Source organism: Lissotriton vulgaris, chromosome 9 (genome assembly GCF_964263255.1).
Source record: "Lissotriton vulgaris chromosome 9, aLisVul1.2, whole genome shotgun sequence".
Lineage (NCBI taxonomy): Eukaryota > Metazoa > Chordata > Amphibia > Caudata > Salamandridae > Lissotriton > Lissotriton vulgaris.
The window spans coordinates 619,124,911-619,148,305 of NC_141697.1; the positions used below are offsets into that span (position 1 = coordinate 619,124,911).

Here is a 23,395-nt window from a genome sequence, read left to right on the forward strand (position 1 = left end):
CTTCCACCGAGCCCTTATCATCTGCTCTCGCTGAGACGGCGAGTGGGACGCCTTGCTGCTTTTGTTTCTGCCTGTTTGGAATCGCCTGCTGCCAGCCTACTTCTTGCGGAACCCGCTCCGCGGGTCCCGCTGCGTGAGGAGTGTTGACCGCAGCGCCTTGAAGGGGACACCGAGGGAAGTACTTGCACGGGGCTGCGAGCGAGTGCGTGAGTTCCTTTGGGACTGCATTTCCCAGGAGCACCCGCCAGCCCTGATCAGCTACACCTGGGCCGCTCTCCCCGACCCCTCCTACCCCTTCCACCTATTGTGTTCATACTCCTTATTAAGCCACTAGTACTCCCGCAGCGCGGGAGAGCGCGCGGGAGACGGGCGGGACCGTCTGTGGCCGTCCGGGGCCGAAGGAGGCCGGGCTGGGCCACCCCCCTTACCAGTGACATATAGTATCACCTCCAGTAAGTGGCTTAGAAAAGTTGGATTTGTTTAGTGTTTAACATGGCAACGTCCACATCAACAAACTCTGTAAATAGCCATCAAATAACTCCTCCTGTAGAGTCTGGTCCACTGGCAATTGGCCCCTTAGATACATTTTTCTTTAATCGTTCACTGGTAATAGACAAAGAGTTGACCTTGGCAGAGAAGCGCGCAGAGCGTAGGCTGTCAATCGAAATACTCAAGAATTCAACGGATAAGTTTTCAAATCTAGCTTACCCCACCCTGGTAACTCCTCTGTCATCAGTGAACCTGCCAGTTGCAAACGACCATTTTGAGGTCCAGGCCCAAAAACCAAACAAGGATGTTGTGACAGAACTAAATAATCCTTGTGGCGGCAAAATCCTACCAGCACCGCTCACTGATTCTGGTGCCCAGGTTTCATTGGCCCAACCCAAAATCGGGTCCAAACGGAAACGACCAGCATCTGTAAGAAAATGTAAAAGGGTGGTCAAACCCCCTCAAAAACTCAGGAAGTTACATAAACTCGTGAACACAGGAGAGGTAGCTACTAACGAAACTCAAAGTACAGAAAGTGTTACACCTACTAATCTTGTCTCCTTGAACAGCCAGGACGGAGATGATAATCCTTGTACCGACTCCACTGTACCATGTAAAGATAAGGAGCAATCACTTGTAAATGTTCTCCCTGAACTGGAAAAATTGTTTAGATCACTACTCACCCCTATCGAGGATAGAATTGCAAAGCTTGTAGATAGGCTAAACCATTTTGAACAGACTACCTTAGACAATTTTTATTCCACAAAATCACTGATTAAAGCGAATAGGGTGGAAGTAAGCACAAACTCTCAGGTCCTAAACAACCCTGTTATTCAGGATAAGGGAAGAAACCCCCGAAATAGCTCTCCTTTACCTCCCAAACAGAGCAAACCTACAGCTAAAGCCACTATAAAATCCTCAGACAGAACTGAGAGAGCAAACGTTGGCCCCGATTTACCTCAGTCGACCATAATACACCCTACACAGCCCACAATCCCCCCGACACAAAATCCACCAATCATAACGAGTGCTGAGGCTACAGTGCGTCACCAAGCGGGAATAGTACCAACAACCGCAAACGTAACTAATAGCACGCAGAAAGCTCAGAATATTCCGGTGGGAGGGAATAGGGCTAATGCAGGTCTGTTGGTAGGTAAAACTTCAGTACCGTCCCAAATAAATAACAAACAACAGGCGCCGAAGCCTGTCCCCCAATATGTCCCCCAAGTTCCCAAATCTATCCCACCGCCCGTGGCAAAGCCACCCCACAGAAAACCACCAATTAATCTCACCCCAGACTCCTTTCCCTATGTAGCAGTTCTTATAAACGTACCACCATTACCCCCAGGACAGAGAGAAACTTTCCAGATGCTCAAAAACAAGATCATGCACTGGCTAAAGGAAAACCGTCCTCTGCCTGGTGACATCGACGGGCTAATCATAGGGGTAAGGAGAATAGATTGGATGGGATACACATCGAAAACCTTGGGTGGGGATTGCATAGTGGTTAATTTTCAAGACCCAAGGGTGGCGGGATGGATAACAAGGCAGGGATGGGGAACAAACAAGGGAGGTATCGGAATTGTAGACCTTACCTTTTTTTACCCCCGACCGACTAGTGTAACGACTAGTTTACTCAATGAACCCCTTATTCCCCCTACTGTATCATGGCCAGTCAATCCCTTACCACCTCCTCCTGTTGGTCATAACCATACCACTTACACATATTACAACTCTCATGTAGGATGGCAGGAGCCGGGGTGGGGATATTGACAAACCAGTACTGACAGTATAGGAGGGAATACTAACGAGCCAAAAGGGCAATGTGATGTTCATGGTAATACAATTGTTACAAACTTATTGGTCAATAACATCGAGACGGGGGGGTTTGGTTGAAGAAGGTGGTTTTAGACTGGGAACCCTAAATACAAATGCCAAGATAACACACCCAGCTACAGCCAATACGACAGTGGATCCAATATATGACCAGGAAAGGCAGACTAATTCTACTGAAAGCCCTATGTTAGCCCAAGTGTTTCCATTAATTAACACCCGAGATGGGCTAGATGCTAGCATTGGTACGCTTTTATCTTGGAATGTTGCTGGGCTGGCAAGTAAATTGGATTCCCAATCCTGGGTGGACTTTATAAGTGGGTATGACATCTGTTGCTTCCAAGAAACCTGGGCTTGTGATCCCCTTTTCTGTCTTGGTTATTTGAACTATTGTATACCAGCGTCAAAAGGGGGAAGAGGGCGGCCCAAGGGAGGCTTAACTGTTTGGGTTAGACAGGACCTGCAGGTCAACATCAAAATGTTGGACCTGGGAAATTGTGATTTGCAATTATTAAGAATCTCCGTAGCAAAGGGTCAACTAATAGATTTGTACAACGTCTACGTGAGAGGTAGCAACGTAACCAATTTACCCACCATTGAGCTGTTGTCTAATGCCATTGAGACCAAGTCCCAGGAAAGTGTAACGATAATTGTAGGGGACCTCAACAGGACTTTTGAACCTCTGGACTGTACAAATGACCTCTTGGAGAGCGAAGAGGACAATCTCTGGGGAGTACCACCTCTATGCCTAAAACCTGTAAAGAGATGGACAAAAGAGATCTTATTACTGAATGGAATTTGTATGGAACATGGCTTAAGAGCACTGAACGGGAGGACACCTGGGGACAAGGAGGGCAGCTACACTTTTGACAATGGCATCAACAGGAGCCGAATCGATTACATTCTGTGCAGTCTCCAACTGTGGAAAGGGGTTGTTGATATGACAGTTAGGCCCCGGGTTGAAAGTGACCACAACCCCCTCTGTGTGACTCATAGGTGGTAGAATACTGGTGCGGGTAACCCTCTAGTGATATACGATGAAACCCCTGTTATGAGTAATGATGAACGCAGGTTAAAATGGCCCAAGGTACTGGCAAACGAGGCCACTATGACTTACATCAATAACGCTGTTGATTGTGCAATTTCCGCGATGGAAACAGCGGTTCCAGTGGTTCCAGGGGATAGTGGAATCACCGAAATCCACAATAAGTTATTCTCCCTCCTGAGACCATGCTTCTTCATTAAAAAAAGGAAAGGGAAGAAATCTAAAGAAGTGGGAAGGTGGTTTGATAGTCACTGTAGATCAGCACGATTAGCCCTGGGACAAGCCATAAGGAATAGGGACCGCGCCGCTGTGATAAAGAATAGGTAACTGTACAAGATGGCCATCTATCGTGCAAAAAAGAATTGGGATGAAGGCCACTGGGCCGAACTAAAAGAGGCCTCTGATAGTAAAGACTCCAGGGCATTCTGGACAATCATCAAGTGGGGTAGTGGAGCCGGTCCTGCGAAGCCAGACAACAATGTAGCAGAGGAAGCTTGGGTTGATTACTTCAGACCTCAGTACGCGGAAGTTAACCATCCTGTGGCAGCTGATAGTATAACACCGGTTTATGCAACCGACGATTTGTTCTCCCTTAGAGAAGCGGAAATTGCCATTGGTTCCGCGAAATGTGGGAGGGCGCCAGGTCCAGATGGCATTCCACCTGATATTTTTAAACACGATATGACCAGATGGGCGAGATATACCCTCCTTGTAGCGAATGCCCTAGCCAAGGGGGAAGTGGTCCCAGACCTCTGGAAAGGCGCAACCATTATCCCCATCCACAAGAAGGGAGACCGTTCACTGCCTGCAAACTATAGGCCCATAAGCTTAATAGCCACCATACAGAAAGTAGTTGGGAGAATGGTAACAAACCAGCTTATGGACTGGGTTGAAGACAACAACGCCCTTTCTCCATACCAAGCGGGATTCAGGCGAGCAACCAGTACCATCGACCAGGTCTTCCGCTTTACCATATTACGGTGGAAGACCGTTGTACTGGGAAGGGGCTGCCTGTACGTCGCGTTCGTCGACCTGCGGGCGGCGTTCGACCTAGTCCCCCGGTTTAAGTTATGGTTGGTTTTGCAAAAGTTGGGGATCCCTGCTGATCTGCTAACATTAATTATGCGACTGCACGAATCCAACTTCGCTAGAGTCCAGTGGGGTGGAAGTGGGGAGACAACAGAGGACTTCCCAGTGGAAAGGGGAGTTCGACAGGGCTGTTCCATGGCCCCTTTACTTTTCTCGTTATTTATTAACGGAATCGTCGAGAGGATGTTGAAGGCTAGTGTTGATGCCCCATCGTTAGCGGACACCAGGGTTCCGATCCTGATGTTCGCTGACGACACTCTTATCCTGTCTAAGACCCCCATGGGGCTGCAACGTGCATTAAACATTTTTGATGCTTTTTGCACTGAGCATGGGCTAGAGGTAAATGTGGGAAAAACAAAACTAATGGCTTTTTCCCCCGGACGCAGGAATTACCCCAAGGTAACCTTAAACAGCAGTAGGTTAGACATTGTCAAAGAATTTACGTACCTGGGTGTACAGATCGCAGAGGGCATTGGCTGGACGCATCATGTGGATAAAGTGGTCTTAAAGCACCAGCAGCTTTCTGGTGCTTTAAGGGGGGAACACCGCAAATCCAAAACTAAACCCATAAAACCCGCATTAATAGTGTATGATGCGAAGGTTTTGGGTGCCACATTATATGGCGCGGAGCTATGGGCCTGGGATGGTCTAGCGGCTCTCCAGACTTCAGAGAAAAAGTTTATGCGAGGGATTACAGGACTCCCACAGAGTACCCCCTTAACCCCACTGTTTTTGGAGTTAGGTAGACGTACCATTGTAGATAGAGCCCAATTGCGCCCAGTTCTTTACTGGAGACGCCTCTGGACGGCTCCAGAAATAAGACAATATGCGGAGGGTTTTCAATGGATAATCAAGGAAGATACCTTCCATAAGATAAAATGGCTAAAACATCTGAAGTCCATGTTAGTAAACTTAGGGTTTTCAAATCTTTGGAATAACCCTGAGGGAGAGATCTTCCCTAGCAAAGTTGCCCTTAAAGAACAATACTGGGATTGGGTTGGCGGTAAGATGCTGAATGACACCAGGGCCGACTCTATGTCTGGTCGCTTCCTGGAGGTAAAATTTCTTCCTGCCCTGGAAAACTACTGGGACAACATCACGGTACCAATGGACAGGAAACTTGTATTTCAGTTAAGATCAGGATCTATCCCCCTCAAGAAACTGACATCTGGCTGGCACAGACCCACCAATAACTTATGTCCAGCATGCGAAAATGCCGAGGAGAGCATAGGCCATTTTCTTTTCGTATGCCACGCCTATGCAAATCCGAGGAGAAAATAGCTCTCGCCGGTATGTAAAAACTTGGGGACACGAGACAGCGCAGTGGCTCTAAGAATCCTAAGTACAACAACTCAGGATTCGATAGTCATAGGGGTAGCTAAATACCTGGGTTGGGCATGGGCAATTAGACGACGGTCCCTGGGGGGAAGCAGGTAACAAGGCATTCCTTTCAACAATGATTAATGTAATACTATTTGTTAATATGGTTTTTATATGCAAATGTTGTATGAGCTGTACTCCATGTTTAATGACTTTTTAATCCGTAATAATGTATTATTGTATAACTGTTTTGATTTTATGTGCTTTTATGAGAATTGTCTCGAATAAAGCTTATACAAACAAACGTAATCTTCCCGCACCGGTCTGGTGCGTCCCGCAAACGAAGGATGCAACGGCTCTGGCAGCGGCAACAGGCGCTGCGATGATCTCAACCTTCGTAGCGGCGGGAATTTCCTCGCACTGTCGGGGATGCGCTCCGCAAGCGAGGGATGCGACAAAACTTGCATAAAGTCTTTAAAAGCTTGGTTTCCAGCTTCCCAACACAGGTACAACTTCCAGAGGCACCACAACCGGGCCACACACTCCAGGAAGGACATAACTCTCTCAATAGAGTTCAGGAAAGCTGGGGGTGAAGTCCTTTTGTTCCTGGGACTTCATTCCAGGGAGCCAGCTCTTCTCAGGCCCTTGGAGATTCCTTCAAGCAAGGGGACACAGCACAAAGCAACGTCCTTCCCCTCTCCTTGGCAGCAAAGCAACAGCAGGTCAGTCCAGCAGAGCAACAGCAGGACAGTCTTCCTTCTTCAGTTTCAGCTTTCTCCTTGGAAGAGGTTCCTTCTTGATTCCAGGATGATCTAATTTTCTGTTGTCAGGGGTCCTGTACTTATACCCCTAAACGTCTTTGTTCACTTTGTGCAGGAGGGCTCTGAGCCCAGTCTGAACCAGTTCTGGGTGTTCCTTGAGCACTTTGTTTTCCTGGCTTCTCCTTTCCTTTCAGAGTGAGGGGCAGGGTCGTCCGCCGCCCAGCAGGAGGTGGATCCAGCATTGTGGAAGGCAGGCGCAGCTCTATTCAGGCCCAGGTGCTATCTCCTCCCACCACTCAAGTTGCAAATGCAGTCATTCAGCCTAGGGCTGACTCAGCCAGCCTCCTGGGGAATCCCCATCCCCTGTCACTCTCAAACCAGACAGTCAATTCACAAACAGGCCAAGGCACAACAGAAAGGTCAGACAAGAGAACAGCAACTTTCTAAAAGTGCTATTCTCAAACACAGTAGTTAAAAAACACCTTTCCTAAAAGATGTGTTATTAAATTCTGAGTTCAGGGATACCAGACTTTTATGTCCTATTTTGCTCTTATGGAAAGATATGCTGGTAGCCACTGTAGCCAGCATCCCCCATGATAGCCTATGGAGCAAGATAGCCTTGCAGCAGTGACAAACGAAAATGGCTGTAATTCACTACCTAAGCATGTCACCTGCACAAGCAGGTGACATGCGCTACCTTTCTACCATGCTCTACCTTTCACATACACTGCACCCTGCCCAAGGGGTACCTTGGGCCTTCCATAGGGGTGACCAATGTGCTCAGAAAGGGAAGGGTTATGCCTGGTCAGTGGGAACACTGATCAGGAGGACATGGCAGTTCACAGACTGCACACAGGCACTGCGGTGGCAGGCCTGAGACATCATTTGAGGGCTACTCATGTGGGTGGCATAATCAGTGCTGCAGGCCCACTAGTAGCATTTGAATCACCAGCCCTGGCACACTCAGTGCACTTTACTAGGGACTTCTTGGTAACATAAATATGCCAATCAGGAATAACCAATAACCATAACAATTTACACAGAGAGCATATGCACTTTAGCACTGGTCAGCAGTGGTAAAGTGCGCAGAGTCCTATTGCCAACAGCCACGGGTCAGGAAACATAAGGGAGGAAGAAGCTAAAAGTTTGGGGATAACCCTGCAAGAATGGCCAGTTCCAACAGTGATTTTTAAGATTCTGAACATTCTTTGAAATGCATTCTTAAAATTTCTCAATATAAGGATAGCTTTTCTTTTTCTGTTTCTTATATCTTTGCAGCCACATAAACCAGATTGAATTTACTTTTGCCTGATACTAAATGGATTCCTTTCATATAATTGACAGCTTGTTAATTCTACTTGCACCCTACGATGGAGGCTTTGACCTTTTCAGAGCCAAAATTTACCTGCCAGACCCTTAACCACTGGTCCCAAAGTTGCCTTCCATCCCTTCTTGCCGTGCTTTTTACTTGGTTGTAATTGTTCTTCTCCAATATTTTCACTGCAACCTGAATTGTAATAATTGAGAATTACATGTTCTTGCTGCCTGAAGTTTACGTGTACAGGTGTGTTCACAAGTTGTCTTTCTTTGTTGCAGGAGAGTACATAAAGACCTGGAGACCGAGGTATTTTCTCCTAAAAAGTGACGGTTCTTTTATTGGCTACAAGGAGAGACCAGAGACATCTGACCATATATTACCTCCTCTGAATAACTTCTCGGTTGGGGGTAAGCAAAATAATGCTTCCACTTCTTTTACTGTTGTTGCTTTATGTAGTGCTTGTTTAGTATGTCCCTCTTTCCATGTTTGTTCAGAAATAACAGCCAGTAGTACATTCCCCACGCTAGCATTTTACTTTTGGGTAAATAACTGTTTTTTATGATAGCCGTTTAATAGTATTGATTCAGCAAAATATACTTCAGCATAAACTGATAAACATGCAATTGGTTGTGAAACAAAAATCGGCAATGATATTGGAAAGCAGTCTCAACCTATGAGATGTGTCTTTAGGTGTAAAACTTCGGGACAGAGAGAAGAGTTAGTGCTGGCCTTTAGAGTCTTCCAGATGCTCTGCTTGAGCATGAAAATCACCAAAGGAAGACAACAAGTTTCCATTTTCAAATACTTTATTTGACAATATGCCATAAAAGCGATAACACAATTAAACAGTTTGAAAACATACAGTATCCTAGCAGTTACAAATAAATAAAAACTATGATTGAAAAAAAAATATAAAATGCTCAGGAGGGCCAAAGTTCATACATTACATCATAAAGTGACAAGTGCAATTCCTAATATGTTCAAGTAAATATCTCTTCATATCTTCCTCTGATTATAAAAGCCAGTCTGAGAAAGTTCAAGACAGCGTAACTTATTTCCACCGTGGGTAGTCACTACAACATCTCTAGCCACAGCTGGTGTTTTCTGATCTTGGATAAGCACAAAACCAGGACCAGGAGAGTTTTACGTGGGTCTTGATTAAAGGGACAAAACATGATGATATCACTTGTGGTTTGTATTACATCTGCATGGAGTAAGTCCTGGTGCCATGTTTTTTGCATGGGGAAAGCTACCTTAAAATGTATAACATTAAAACTATAAAGGGTTAAGAGATTACTCTGGGTTGGATTTTCCATCCTACTAGAGTATAGTTCTGAACACCTTGTTGTTGAGACAAGTGCATATATCACAACTGTTTGTAGTTTAAATGCTCTTCCGTTCCAATTTCCATGCACCTCTCTTAGCATCTATTTATTATATATATTTTTTGTAATTTAAATTTTATCCTTGTGAGTTTGTAAAAACATCGGCTAAATACAGTTCATTACAAAAAGTGTCAAAAGAAAATTGATTCTGTCTTTGATTTTTAACCACCAGGCTAGACTATTGTAACTCACTGTACCTGGGAATCAATAAATCCCAGATACAGCGTTTGCAAATAGTCCAAAACGCAGCAGCCCGTTTTGTCACTGATGCCCCGAAACTCGCCTCAGCCACTGCTACTAGGAAGGACCTTCACTGGCTTCCTGTCCAAGCCAGAATAGAGTTCAAGGTCTTATGTCTCACCCACCGCGCCTTGCACGGGCTTGGCTCTGAAGACATTAAACCCCTGGTAACTCAGTATGTCCCCGGCAGGGCACTTCCGTCAGCCAATAAACATCTTTTGCTTGTCCCTAAAACCAGCAAAGCCAGATGGGGTGACAGAGCCTTCAGCTCCTGCGCTCCAAAAATTTGGAATGCTCTTCCGCCTGAGATCAAGGAAATTACCTCCCACCTCCTCTTCCGAAAGGCTCTGAAGACCTGCCTTTTCAGACAGGCCTACAACTGATCCTCCCATCTCTAGCGCCTTGACGCCCTCGGGCAAAGTAGCGCTCTATAAATTACCTCTCAACTCAACTCAACTCAATGGGACGGGGAAGGGGTGTTGTAGGAGGATTTGATTATCTTGGGCCAGCAAAATCTCTCTGGGCACTTATGTTATCCCTAGATTGCATTTTAAGCTTTCACACAATTATGAGCATGCCATGTGAGTGAGAGTAGATGTTTTCTCGTTTGTGTATATATATATATATATATATATATATATATATATATATATATATATATATATATATACACACACGATTTTAATACTTCAGGCTTTTAGAGACCTATACAGCAAAGTACAGGTCTCATCAAGTTCAAAGGGTTCATTCTTTTTGTATAGACCGTTGCCAAACCCTCCTCACTGGGTAAGGTTACCAGGCATCAACCAGTTGTATCAAAGTACCTGAATCTGCTCACCAAAAGCAGTTATATGACTGGGGAGGGGAGAGAGAAATTGCAGGATATAGTCTCTGTGATCAACTACTTGCCACAAAAGACACCCCACGTCAGACTTTATCTATACCATTGACAACTGTTATTAAAGGGCTATATTGGTGTTCATAAGGTATTATTTTTATCTACCTGAATTCCCTGGCTGAAAGAATATATTAAGTGCTCCCTGAAATACGGTTGAGCCCATCCTTTTTTAAAAAGACCATGATGAGATCCTATAGGTGTTCCTGTTGTTTTCACTTTTGATCCCAATTGGAGGTTCGGTTGACCATAGGTTGTATGATACTTTTTTATGATGAATCATTCAGTTGTACATAATACCAGCAGTCATCACAATGCTGTGTTTCCAGAAATAGGTGTTAACCCTCGATCTGACCATCAAAGCCTGATTACCCCAACATTCTGACACCCCTATGTTTTACAATCCCTGATGAGTTAAGTTTTTCAGACTTTTACAGCCGTCTCATTTAAAAATTCGGATTGCTGTAAGCTTTCAGTTTGGCTGCGCACTGAGTTTATCGGACACCTTCTGCTCGCCAAGCATCTTCGAATACCAGAACATGAGACTGACAATGCTACTAAAGGAGCCATGAATAGGGTCCCTAATGGCCAACACAAGCGAGTATTGTAGTTGAGGTAATTTACAGTGAAAAAAGTATCCAGGGTGCAGAGACACATTCTAGACTAATGAATTCTAAAGAAGTTCATATTCCAGACTAGAGAATCCTAAATACGTTTTTCAGGAAGCAATCCTTCTGAGTTTCCATTCTCAAACACGTCACCCCTCTGCTCCAGGAGGTTAGAATTACTAGTGGCTGTAGTTCTTGAAAGCTACTACGGCAGCAGAAGCACTTTTTAACAAACGGTCAGTCTAGCACCCTGACCACAGGAGAGCTATATTACAAATCTTTACTTGGTATACCTTACCACAAAGGCATTAGTCCTCTGATGGATCTGTATTTGTCGTAGTTAGGGGTGGAATCTAGGATAACCCAACTGTCAGTCTACCCAAGTGATGTCCATTAATTGTTAGCCAACTCCCCAGCACAGTTTTAAAGAAAGCATGTTAATGTTCGGTAAATAAGTAACATCTTTAGCAATTCTGTCATGCATACTAAGGCATGCAGCTAAATTCTAAACATTTAGTAAATCAAATAATGCAAAGAATGGTTTCCAAGGCAACAGGATGGTTCAAGTAGAAATCTGTCAAAAGGACACTGAATTAAAGTTAAAGTCCACTAGGAGAAAGTCCGTAAGTATTGACAAAAGGAAATGGAGCATTTATCAAAGGTTCAGGTCTTAATTCTCACCAGACCGCTCCAAATAGTCCAGCAGATATGTTCATTAGCATAAGGCAATAGGAAAGTAAGATAGTTTGACAGGCAGAATAGAGTCAAGGAAGTGATATGGCAATGGATACAGTTCTCAACAGCATTGCTAAAGAGTCTTCCTACAGCCAAGACCAAAGAAGAAGCAGGGAGCCCACTCTTCCTAGTTGTCCTTATAGTGCATATTTGTCACCATGACGTCGTTGTCAGTCCACTGTGGAGTGACTCCATGTGATCACTCTTCAGGTACACACTGATAATCCTCGAACTTTCCCATGTGATTTATGAGAAAAGACAGTACATTGCATCCTCACAGGTATGTCGACAAAAAAGTTTTAACATTGTTGTTTTGTCCATGGTCAAGCAACAGTTGGAGACGTGTCAAAGTTTATTGCATCAGGCCGTGGAAAGACACAGCCCAAAGAGACAAGTTAATTCGAGCATCTTTAAACTCTTATTCCATTTAGTGTAAAACTCCTAATTTGTTAAAAGGCATTATAAAGTCACTCAAATATATCATATATAAGCATTCTATAATGTTCGTCAGTGATTAATTCGCATAAATGGGCAACTGTGATTATGGCCTACTATTACATTTTCAAAATAGCAACGTGTAGAATAATTTCTAAAAACATTTGATCAATATAAATCTAAAATCAACATATTTTTAGGCATCTATATTAAAAAAAATTCTAAGCTCCAACATGTATCATACAAGTTTTGCACCGAAGTCTGTTGTCATTCTGCAAAAAATGTGAAGTTTTTATCGTTCATCATAACAACATCTTTGTTAAAATGTGACGTAATTAGTTATAAAATTAATCTCCAGAACACTGTTTATTGACTCTACCACTCTCAAAGTAACCAAGCACACTTTTACGATGCTGGATGGTTCAACTTAACCAATTTTCAGTATTGTTTTTTGACATGCGTTTAAGGTGCACATTTTAATTTCGTTGTCGTTCTCAATGGTTTTGTCTTAATCAGAAAAATCAGTAATTTCGCTCTAACGCTACATATTTGCACAGCACGGTTTAGCATGTCTTTTTCACAGACTACTGGCTTTATAACCCCTTCTTAAACAGAAGCACCAAGCTCCAACAATGCCGCCCTTGGTTTGTCGGAGTCTCTGGGCCTCTTGGTCTATGTCTAATATGTCCCTTCTTGATTGCAATGCCTGCAGTTCCTGATCACAGATTTTAAAACGCTCCTGCCAAAAAGCATCTTTGGAGGATAGTATTGTCGCACTATCCAGCTAGCCAGAACGGTTCAATCTTATTCGTTGCACTGGTGTTAGCATAGCACTAGTGTGAATGATATATTTCTATGTACCCTACTCATATAAGACGGCACACAGCAACTATTCAAGAGTAGATGAATACGCATTGGCATCAGCTGGAGGTGAATGACGTAAAGCAGATAGTAATATTACATTTGGCCTTCCATTTAAGGACCATTGAAGGCATTAGTAGGAGAAACATCTTGGAGGAATTCCCTTTCAAGACCCGAATCTACAAACAATACTGGTGATAGATGCTTTGCTTGCTGGTCAGGACACACTCATACGAGGGTCTATCAATTATATGGTTATTGGACAAGTAAGACTGTAAGATGCACATAAATGTTTTGTAACTCTGGTCAATTTGCTTACCCTTAATGCTTTTCTAATGATCGTCCATGTGAAATCAGTCATGATCATGCTACTCTGTGAGAGTCCTGGTTTGTATTTGGAATTGATGCCGAAGACCGTTTGTCCTTTTTAGGTTTTGCCTAGCAAATGCGTACGAAGTACGCATGCGCTAGGAAAACCTTATGTTTTTCTCTGTGGGGTCGGGTATCCGCCCCCTCCTCCCATTGGCTAGCTCCAAAAATGGAGGCTAGCCATTGGGAGAGGGCTCTGTCCGTCAATCTCGGACCAGATTCGGGGGCGTTCCCGAGAATTTTTCGCTTTTGGCGACGTCACGCTACGTCAGCCAAAAGCCCTCAGGAACGCCCCCGAATCTGGTCCGGCATTGAGCCGGCACCCGCCTTCCTGCTCGCGTGAAATCCGTGGTCAATGTCTGAGGAAGTATGTTTTCCGTAAAACAATATTCTACACGATGGGTATCTCGTGCGGCTTGTGCTGTGAACTCCCCCCACCTCCCCGCGCCCAGGTTTTGGGGACCCTGTTCTTAATTTTATTTGCAAATTCTCGCGTGGTATTTTGGAATTGTTTCTACCAATAGAATTCGATTTTTAAAGAGACACACCGGGACTTAGCACCCAGAATGTAAACCCTGTCCAAAGCACTAGAGACCTCGTTCTATCTCCGAGTGGTGTCTTTCTGGGAGCCATTGCTCGGCGCCTCGCGCTGGGGTGCGCTGCTTGGGTTTTACGGCTGTTCTGCGGGTTGTCGTGAGTTACATGCATTGGGGCGTCCATACCTCTGGTTGACCACGCCTGGTGGTTAGTCCTTCAATGCGCTTTAAACTTCTAGCTCGATTTGTTTATTTTTACTTTTTCTAATTGCACATCTCGTGCTGGCCGTAGCATGGAGCGTCCTTTCACGCTTGCCCGCACACCTGTACCGTGGGGCAGGGGCGCGCCGGGTGTGGTGCTTGTCCGGACAGAGGGTGGGGGTTCATACTGGCCCCTCCCGCGGCTGATCTGGGGATACTAATATTGAATTCTAGGGTTCCAGGCCGTTCGCTCCTCCCAAAAATAAGTATTCGTTTTAGGCGCTGATGTTGAATTACCCCGTGAGCCCGAGTGCACGAACCTGGGGTTGAACGTGGTATGCTTGTTTCCTTTCTTCTCCGCAATTGATAGTATTTTACTGAAATGAGGCGCCGGATGGTGTGAACCTGTCCCCTCCTGACCTACATGGAGGGTCTCTTAACCCCACTCCCCTTTCTGTGTCTGCAGGCGAGTGTCGGGCAAAGGAGATTTGGTAGCTGCGAATAGTGGAGGGGAGGCAGCGGAACTAGGGTCATTTACAAACCGATGGTTTTATATTTTTGTGCCATTTGCGATTGTATTTGGGGGGGCGTAAGGGTTTTACGGAGAACAGTTTATAGAGAAATAAACAGTATTCCGAGACAATGTCTGGCCACGACTTAACACGGGGGAGGGGTTCACACACATTTATCAGTGGTGTTGCTAATAAGAACGTGTGGCAAGCGTATGAGCCCGCGGCGTGACGAGGGGCGCAGTGCCGGGCGTAATCTGTAGCTATGACCGACCCTCGCGCGCGTTAAAGTTATAAAATGTCCCCCCCCCCCGACTGCTATTGGGGTAGCAATTAGGGTGACCAACTGGCATTGGTGCAAATTCAGGACGGTGAGTGTAAAAATTCAGGACAAAGGGTCAAAATTCAGGACACAAATTTAGGACAGGAGGTCAAAATTCAGGACAAAACTTCAGGACAATAGGTACGTTTTACAGGCACATCAGAGGTCGCGCAATAGTATATAAGTAAGCCCAGCCATTTCCAAACATATTCAACCGTTTGCAAACCTATCCATCATGTATCCTTCCATCTATCATTTCACTCATCCATCCCTTCATCCATCCCCTCATCCATCCTTTCACTCATCTCCATTATCCATCCACCATTTCACCCTATCCATCTGTACACTTATCCATCCACTCTTTATCCCATCCATCCATTCACTCATCCATTTACCCTTTCACCAATCCAGCCATCCTTTCACTTACTAATCCTTCCACCCATCCACTATTTTAGTCATCCATCCATCCTCCCTTTCTCTCTCCATCGACCCTTTCACTTAGCCATCCTTCCTTCCATCCATCCATCCACCCACCCATCCATCCATCCATCTACTCATCCACTCATGAATCCATCGATTGATCCTATCACTCATCCATCTATCATTTCACTCCTTCACACATCTATTTATCCTTTTGTCCATCTACCCTCCCTTTCACTCACTCATCCATCCTTACATCCACCCTTTCAAACATACGTCCATTCATTCCCCCTTGCACTTATCAATCCATCAATCCATCCATCATTTCACTCATCCACCTACCCACCCATCATCCCACCCAACCATCCACCCACCCACCATCCACCCACCCACTCATCCATCCTTTCACCCACCCACTATCCACCCACCCACTCATCCATCCATCCTTTCACCCACCCACTCATCCATCCATCCTTTCACCCACCCACTCATCATCCATCCATCCTTTCACCCACCCACTCATCATCCATCCTTTCACCCACCGACTCTCCATCCATCCATCCTTTCACCCACCCATCATCCATCCGTCCTTCCCCTCATCATCCAGCCATCCTTTTCCCTCATCATCCATCCATCCTTTTCCCTCATCATCCATCCATCCTTTTCCCTCCTCATCCATCCATCCATCCTTTTACTCACCCCCTCATCATCCATCCATTCCCTAATCATCCATCCATCCATCCATCCTTTCACGCACCCCCTCATCATCCATCCATCCACCCTTCCCCTCATCATCCATCCACCCTTCCCCTCATCATCCATCCTTTCACCCACCCCTCATCATCCATCCATCCTTCCCCTCATCCTCCATCCTTCCCCTCATCATCCATCCATCCATCCTTTCACCCACCCATCCATCCATCCTTCCCCTCTATTCATCCCCTCATGCATCCATCCATCCCCTCATCCATCCCCTCATCCATCCCTCCATCCCCTCATCCATCCACTCATCCATCCATGCATCCATCCATGCATCCCCTCACTCATCCCCTCACCCATCCATCCTTCCCCTCATCCATCCATCCCCTCATCCATCCATCCCCTCATCCATCCATCCCCTCATCCATCCATCCCCTCATCCATCCATCCTTCCCTCATCCATCCATCCTTCCCCTCACCCATCCATCCATCCCATCCATTTATCCTTCCCCTCATCCATCCATCCATCCAACTCCTGATTCCTCCATCCTTCCCCTCCATCCATCCATCCTTCTCCTCATCCATCATCCTTCCCCTCATCCATCTTTCCCCTCATCCATCTTTCCCCTCATCCATCTTTCCCCTCATCCATCATCCTTCCCCTCATCCATCATCCAGCTACCCTTCCACCCATACATCCAGCTATTTACATCTTCTCTCCATCCTTCCCCTCACTCACCAATCCATCCATCGTCTCTCATTAGCCATTTATTCAATCTTTCATTCATCCATTCACCCTTTCACTAATTCATCCAGCCATTCACCCATCCCTTCACTTACTTACTCGCCGACCTTTCCATATTCATTTTGAGCTGAGCCCTTTTGAGAAGAGGCCCATCAAGAACTTCACCCTCGCTGCAGGGGCCGTTTCAGGACTGGGACAAAAGCCACCCAGGGCGGAGACAGGATCCACCACAGGGGGGGACAAGAGCCATCACAGGTGGGGGTGGACTGGAGCCACAACATGGGGGGACAGGAGCCATCCCAGGCGTGGGGTGGACTGGAGCCACCACAGGTGGGAGTGGACTGGAGCCACCACATGGGGGGACAGGTGCCATCCCAGGCGTGGGGTGGACTGGAGCCACCACAGGTGGGGGGTGGGCTGGAGCCACCACATGGGGGGACAGGTGCCATCACTGAGGGGAGGGCAGGAGCCATCACAGGAGAGGGAACACAGGGGTGGGCATGCAGTATTCTAGTATCATCTTGGGCTCCTCTCCTGCACAAGACAACGAGAAGACAGGCTCTCTGTCCAAAATGCCATCCCCCACTGTGATGTACAGTACTTACAGGAGATACTCTAAGAGAACTGATTGAACTGATTGTCCTCCATACTTTGTTAATCAGTGTGGGTGTGATTGTGCCATTTCTTTATTTTCTTACATTATAGACTGCATGTTTGAAGAACCGAGGTTTGCTTACAATTTAGTGACAGTAATTAAGCTCTGTGAAGAGAACCACGTGCTGCCTCGGTGTAATCAGGGGTGTAATCTGGCCGAGTCTCGGATGTTTGGGGCCCTGGGTAGAAATGGAATGTGTGAGCCCCCCTCTAACTAGCAGAGACATGACACATTCAGGGCTGTTTGCATGTGAATAGATGTCGCTGCTCTTGAACCGGCAGCCCCTCCCTCTCAGTCACCTTCGAAGCACCTCTTAACAGGTCATCAAGGGCTGGAGGTGTGAGGGTAGCCATCCCGCTGTGCCTCTCCAATGCTACGGGGCATCTGAGGAGCTTGGGTGCAGCATCAGAGTGAAGAAAAGAGGTGGGTGCAAGCTATGCCGGCTTTAGGGTGGAGCAACCGGTGCCCTGTTAAAATGACGGACAAATGGCGTCCGTTAAAGATTCCTTCACGGACAACGGACAGACGGCCGAAATTACGGACTGTCCGTGAAATTTACGGACGGTTGGTCACCCTAGTAGCAATACACCGCCATTTTCACCATTCCGCCGTCCTGGGCGTAATAACCCCTTCCCCCGAGAACCAGGGAGGGGCGGTATTCAGATTCTAATGGCATCCACGCCGCACTTGTAGTATCCTGGGACGGAGAGGTCACATTTATACATGACCTGGTGAACATGTCGCCCCCCCCACCCACCTGTTTGTCGCGGCATCCATAGGCCTTGGCAAGCCCCCTTTGACCAATGCGGAAGCCCTGGTGATGGGCCTGGCTTGAGTCGCCGCTCTGTCGAGCCGTGGCTGGACTCTGGCAAGAGGGCTTCTTTAAGTCAGGCACACTTTTGGCTGTTTCTGGGCGCATGAGGTATGGGTGTGGCGGGGGCGGTGTTAAGGATTTTGTGCGGTAATAAGAGCGTGGCCAAAGTCGCAGGTCTACACCAGAACTCACTATCTTTCTCCTTTCGAATGATCGGAGAGGTGTTGTCCTAACGGCTAAGGCGCTCGACCTCGGACCTGGGGAACTGGGTTCGAGTCTCGGTAATGTCGCTAAACATCCTGTGATTCTGGGCAAATCACTTAATCTCCCCGTGCCTAACAAAAATGAATGTGTGTCCTTATGTAACGTAACTGGTGCTATGTAAAGCGCTCTGATAACCTATTCGGTTCAATTCGCGCTATATAAAAAAACTCAAATCTATTTAAGTCAAAGCAAATTGAAGTAATTTAAATCCATAATTCATAAATTCGTTCAGACGTCTGTTGAAAATTCTTTATTGGCAATGTACAGAATGTTCGCAACAGCGTAACCAACATGTTTCGTCCCTTTATCGAGACTCCTTCAGGGTTTTTCCTTTCAGAGAAACGTTTCTCATACATTCTGTTAGGAGTCCAGACTCTGCTAGACCGTTTTTATACAGCATCTCCTGTCGCTCATGGGCAACGTTATAGCTTATTTCTCAGCTGGTGTTGTAAATATGGGCTCTAGCCTAGTGTGGGGTACGTTTGTAGTGTAGATTCTGATCTGACTGCACTAAACGTAAAGTCACCATCCAGCTGAGCGCACAGTATGACCTGGGCGCCTGCTAGGCGCTGCTGGTGGAAACTGCTATAGGGTGCCGATTGGCTGCAGCAACCTGCACTTGGGTGGACTTGTTCTGCTGCCTGGGTGGGGTGTCTGTATGCATTTGTTGCTGTATCGGCTGTGGACGCTCCAGCGAAGGGTCTGTCTGCCTTCGCCCACGTGCTGTGGATTGCCTGAAGGGGCCTCGCCTACTCTAAAGTGCCTGATACTAACTGACGCGCTCCCCAACACTCTTCCTTTGCGCCATATGGGCAGGTGAAGCGTAGAGCGAACTTCTTGCGTTTCTAGCCAGTTGAAGGCTGCAGGGGCCGTGGGGTATACTCGCCCTCTCCAGGTCCACGCCCTGGGTGCTGTCACGGTCTCTGGGTTGGCATTCTGCACACGGGTAGGAATGTAGCTCTGGTGTTGCGGCATTCCTTGGTGACGTCATAGATTGCACTGGCTGGCAGTCGCATGTTTGTTTCTTCCCCCAGTGATGGAATTTGTTTATTTCTGTATTTACTATGTTCACCTTGCAGATGGAATGTGCTGGGCATTGCCACGTACATGCCCTCAGCCGTCCCAAATGTAGGCGCCCTTAAGCATCTGTGACACTGTACAGGAGGCTCGGCACTTGCGGTCCCCCCACACACACACAGCGCCAACTAACCAAATGTTCGTCTCGTCCCTCCTACAAGCCATCCTCGCCGGTGCCCTAAAAAATGGCGTACTTTCTGGCAAAAACTTCTCCCCAAATCCTGTCAAACGCTGACGGCCGGCCGTTCGGCGTCTCAGGACCTGGTGCGGGTTGTAGGGTCCCCAGCGGGGCTCCCTTCTAATCCTATCAACGCCCGCCTCTCGTCTGCTTCAGCTGTGAAGGCCGCTTCTGCTCTAACCTGGCTTGTATCCACCCGGAGGGTTCAGCGTCCTGGCACCACCTTCTAGAAGGTGGTCGGTTTCTTGGCTAAACTGACCGCTGTTAATCCCGTTTCTGAATGTATAGCGGTAGGAAGGCGAGTGCAACAAAGTGTGTGAATAGAACGCTGGTATTCGGACCTACTCCACCAGTGACGTCAAATCAGACCCATCTTGAAGTTACAACTTTTAGTGTCCACAAATCATACCGGTGAGCACGAGTTGTACTTCTGTCGTTTTAGGACCTGTCAGAATAAAAAGTCCCACTGCGGGGGGGGGGGGTTCTTTTGTGCAGCCAGTATGTTTCAATGGTCTGCTTTCTGCCTGAGAGCAACTTCAGCACCTCATTATTTATATCCCCCACCACCGCCCCTTCTTGGTGGAACTCTGTAAAGACCATTGTCACAATACCTCCTTATAAAGAAGTCCCTAAAGACACCACTTGAGCAGGAATGTGCTTTCATTCTGAGCATGGTCTAACTGGATACTAGCGCTATACAAACAAATAAAATAAATAAAGGCAAAGAAATGCACGTTGTTGAAAGCGAATGAGCCATTTTAACTTATTTATTTATTATTTATTTATCATATTTATAGAGCGCACTACCACCTGCCAGGCATCTTGGCTCTAGTAACTAGAGATCACATCGCCGCTGAAGGGAAAGCCACATCACAAACCTAGATTGCGGGCAACAGCCAGGTTTTAGGTTTTGCCTCGGCGATGCGCACAAAGTGCGCATGCGCCAAAAAACCTCATGAGTTGAATAAGGGCTCGGGTACACGCCTCCTGCTCCCATTGGCTAGCTCCATAAATGGAGGCTAGCCATTGGGAGCTGAATCTGTCCGTCAACACAGACCAGATTCGGAGGCGTTCCTGGAGCAGTTTTCGTGTTTTCTTCCGTGGGCGTGCCTTGCCGATCTGGGATTGAGGGCACCCGCCTTCCTGCTCTGGGCCGCGCTGCTATTGGCGGACCCCTGAGGCAGGAAGGTATGGACGTCATCTCCGCAGCTAGCAGCAGGGCTGGGAGGAGGAGCCGCCATCTTGGAGGCTGGTGATCTGTGCAGGGAGCGGCGGCGCCCGAGACACGGGCTGCAGGGACACGTGAGAGCGGGCTCGGTTTTCCTGAAGGGGGTGTCATCTGTAGCCGCCTGCCTCGGGCTTCCCGAGATCCTGACAGCTCGCATATGTCTCCGGTAACCCTCGGGGGGCGAGGAGCGCTGCCGCCATCTTGGAGGCTAGTGATCTGTGCAGGGAGCGGCGGCGCCCGAGACACGGGCTGCAGGGACACGTGAGAGCCACTAAGAGAGGGGACGAGTCAACCGTGACAGACGTCGGGAGGCTTAGCTGGAGCACGAGTGTTAGCCGGCGGGGCAGGGAGGGCTCTGGCACGCAGAGATGTATGAGTGGGTGGGTCTCGGTTTTCCTGAAGGGGGAGAGGTACGCTTTCTAGCCGACATGCTTCCTCCAAGGGTTGTAGAGTAGATGCATAGGTGCTTCCCTCTCCCAGCCTGCCCTCTCCCAGCCAGCCCTCTCCCTGCACTCTCCCAGCCTGTCCTCTCCCTGCCTGTTGTCGTGTCCCGGCGGCAGCAGGCAGGAGCGTGCACTGTGTCCCTGAAGTAACAGCCCTAAAGCAAGCAAGAAGTACGCCCCCTCCCACCAATCCCTGTTAGGTAGTGGAAACTGTCCAAACTGGGGTGCAGACAGCCCCTCTCACCTTTCGGCCTGGTACCACTGCACCAGCCGCACTACTTCCCTACTGACCGTTCTCCACTTCAGCCCGTCTAAATTACAATTCCTGCTTGTGCCCCTTTTGCCTGCTTGTGCTTGTTTTCGTGACCCTGTTGCCTGCTTGTGCCTCCGTGTGACCCTGTTGCCTGCTTGTGCCTCTGTGTGCCCCTGTTGCCTGCTTGTGCCTCCGTGTGCCCCTTTTGCCTGCTTGTGCCTCCGTTTTCGTGCCCCTGTTGCCTGCTTGTGCCTTTGTTGCCTGCTTGTGCCTCTGTGTGCCCCTGTTGCCTGCTTGTGCCTCCGTGTGGCCCTGTTGCCTGCTTGTGCTGTGTGAGTGTGTGTGGAGGGCTCTGTGTGGCTGTGTGTGTGGGGGGGCTTTGTGTGGCTGTGTGTGTGGGGGGCTTTGTGTGGCTGTGTGTGTGGGGGGCTTTGTGTGGCTGTGTGTGTGGGGGGCTTTGTGTGGCTGTGTGTGTGGGGGGCTTTGTGTGGCTGTGGGGGGCTCTGTGTGGCTGTGGGGGGCTCTGTGTGGCTGTGTGTGTGGGGGGCTGTGTGTGGCTGTGTGTGTGGGAGGGCTCTGTGTGTGTTTGTGTGTGTCATTTGCGAGAGATAAAGCTAGTGGCATTGTAAATCACAATGCCATTTATTTATGTTAAAAAAAAAAACATAAATAAAAATAATGTCAAGAGCAATGCTAATAGCTCTAACTTTAACAAAGGCAAAACCATTGCATTGTAAATGCTTGTTAGAGAATTTCAGGCCATGTGAACATGGGCCATTTAGAATGAGATTTGAAGCAACTCCTTCCACCACAGGGAAACTAGGTGGCTGATGCTCCGATCGCAGCAAATTCAAATCCTATTCAACATTCTAACTTCCTCAAACTTTATGGGGTGGCAATCAAACACTTAATATTTGATTACTTGAACCTTATGGAGGAGTGTATAAACGTCTCATCTTCTCACAGATTCCTCACCTTCTGAATACTCACCCAGGCATCAGACTGGATCTGGAAATTCGGCAGTACCCTGTGCGCCGGAGACTCCGCATCAAGTGGCCTGTGAATTGCCACACCAGTGCTGATAGCCCTGCCGAGAGAGTAGTAGTATTCAGTCTGCAGAAGATGGTGAACTTGAGCATCACAACCATCTTGCATGGCCAGGGCTTCTTCCAGGAGTATGGGCAATACTGGGTGTGAGAGTTGCAGCCTAAGAGGCATTAACTAAGTGAAGGGCCATACTTGTAGAGGAAAAAACCTGCCCTCACAAAGTCTCTATCCTCTTTGATTCCCTGTCTGGGGGTGTAGTAGGGGAGTCTGGGTTTACTCTACTGACCAAAGCCTGCACCGCGATGCTCTCCGCAATGAGGTGCTGGGTAAGGAAAGATGGGTCGCCAGGGCAAGAGAAATGGAGTTTGGCGATCTGGCGATGCACAGGATGGCCCTGAGCATGGTTTTGCCCAGGTTCTAATAAGTGTATCAGAGAAAGCCCAATTGAATGGGAATAGGAGCACAGAACTGAACTAACCGCACTGTAACACCTTAATCAGAACATTGGTTTTAACTTCCTGTTGGGAAATTGTAGATCAAGAACCACCGCTGCCCTTTGCATAAATGGCTAAGAAGGCAATGTCTTCCATGGCAGATCCTAGGGGAGAAACTAGTCCAGAG

At 47.4% G+C, this 23,395-nt stretch overlaps 1 protein-coding gene across 5 annotated transcripts in view; it reads left to right on the top strand.

The window, feature by feature from the left end:
- Positions 1-23,395, top strand: part of AKT2 (AKT serine/threonine kinase 2) — a 644,724-nt gene that overhangs the window by 211,473 nt on the left and 409,856 nt on the right. For all 5 annotated transcript variants that reach the window (XM_086938261.1, XM_086938260.1, XM_086938262.1 and 2 more), the window contains one exon: positions 8,134-8,262. In XM_086938261.1, coding sequence (XP_086794387.1) covers positions 8,134-8,262 — 129 coding nt within the window. The remainder of the gene's footprint in view (positions 1-8,133; positions 8,263-23,395) is intronic.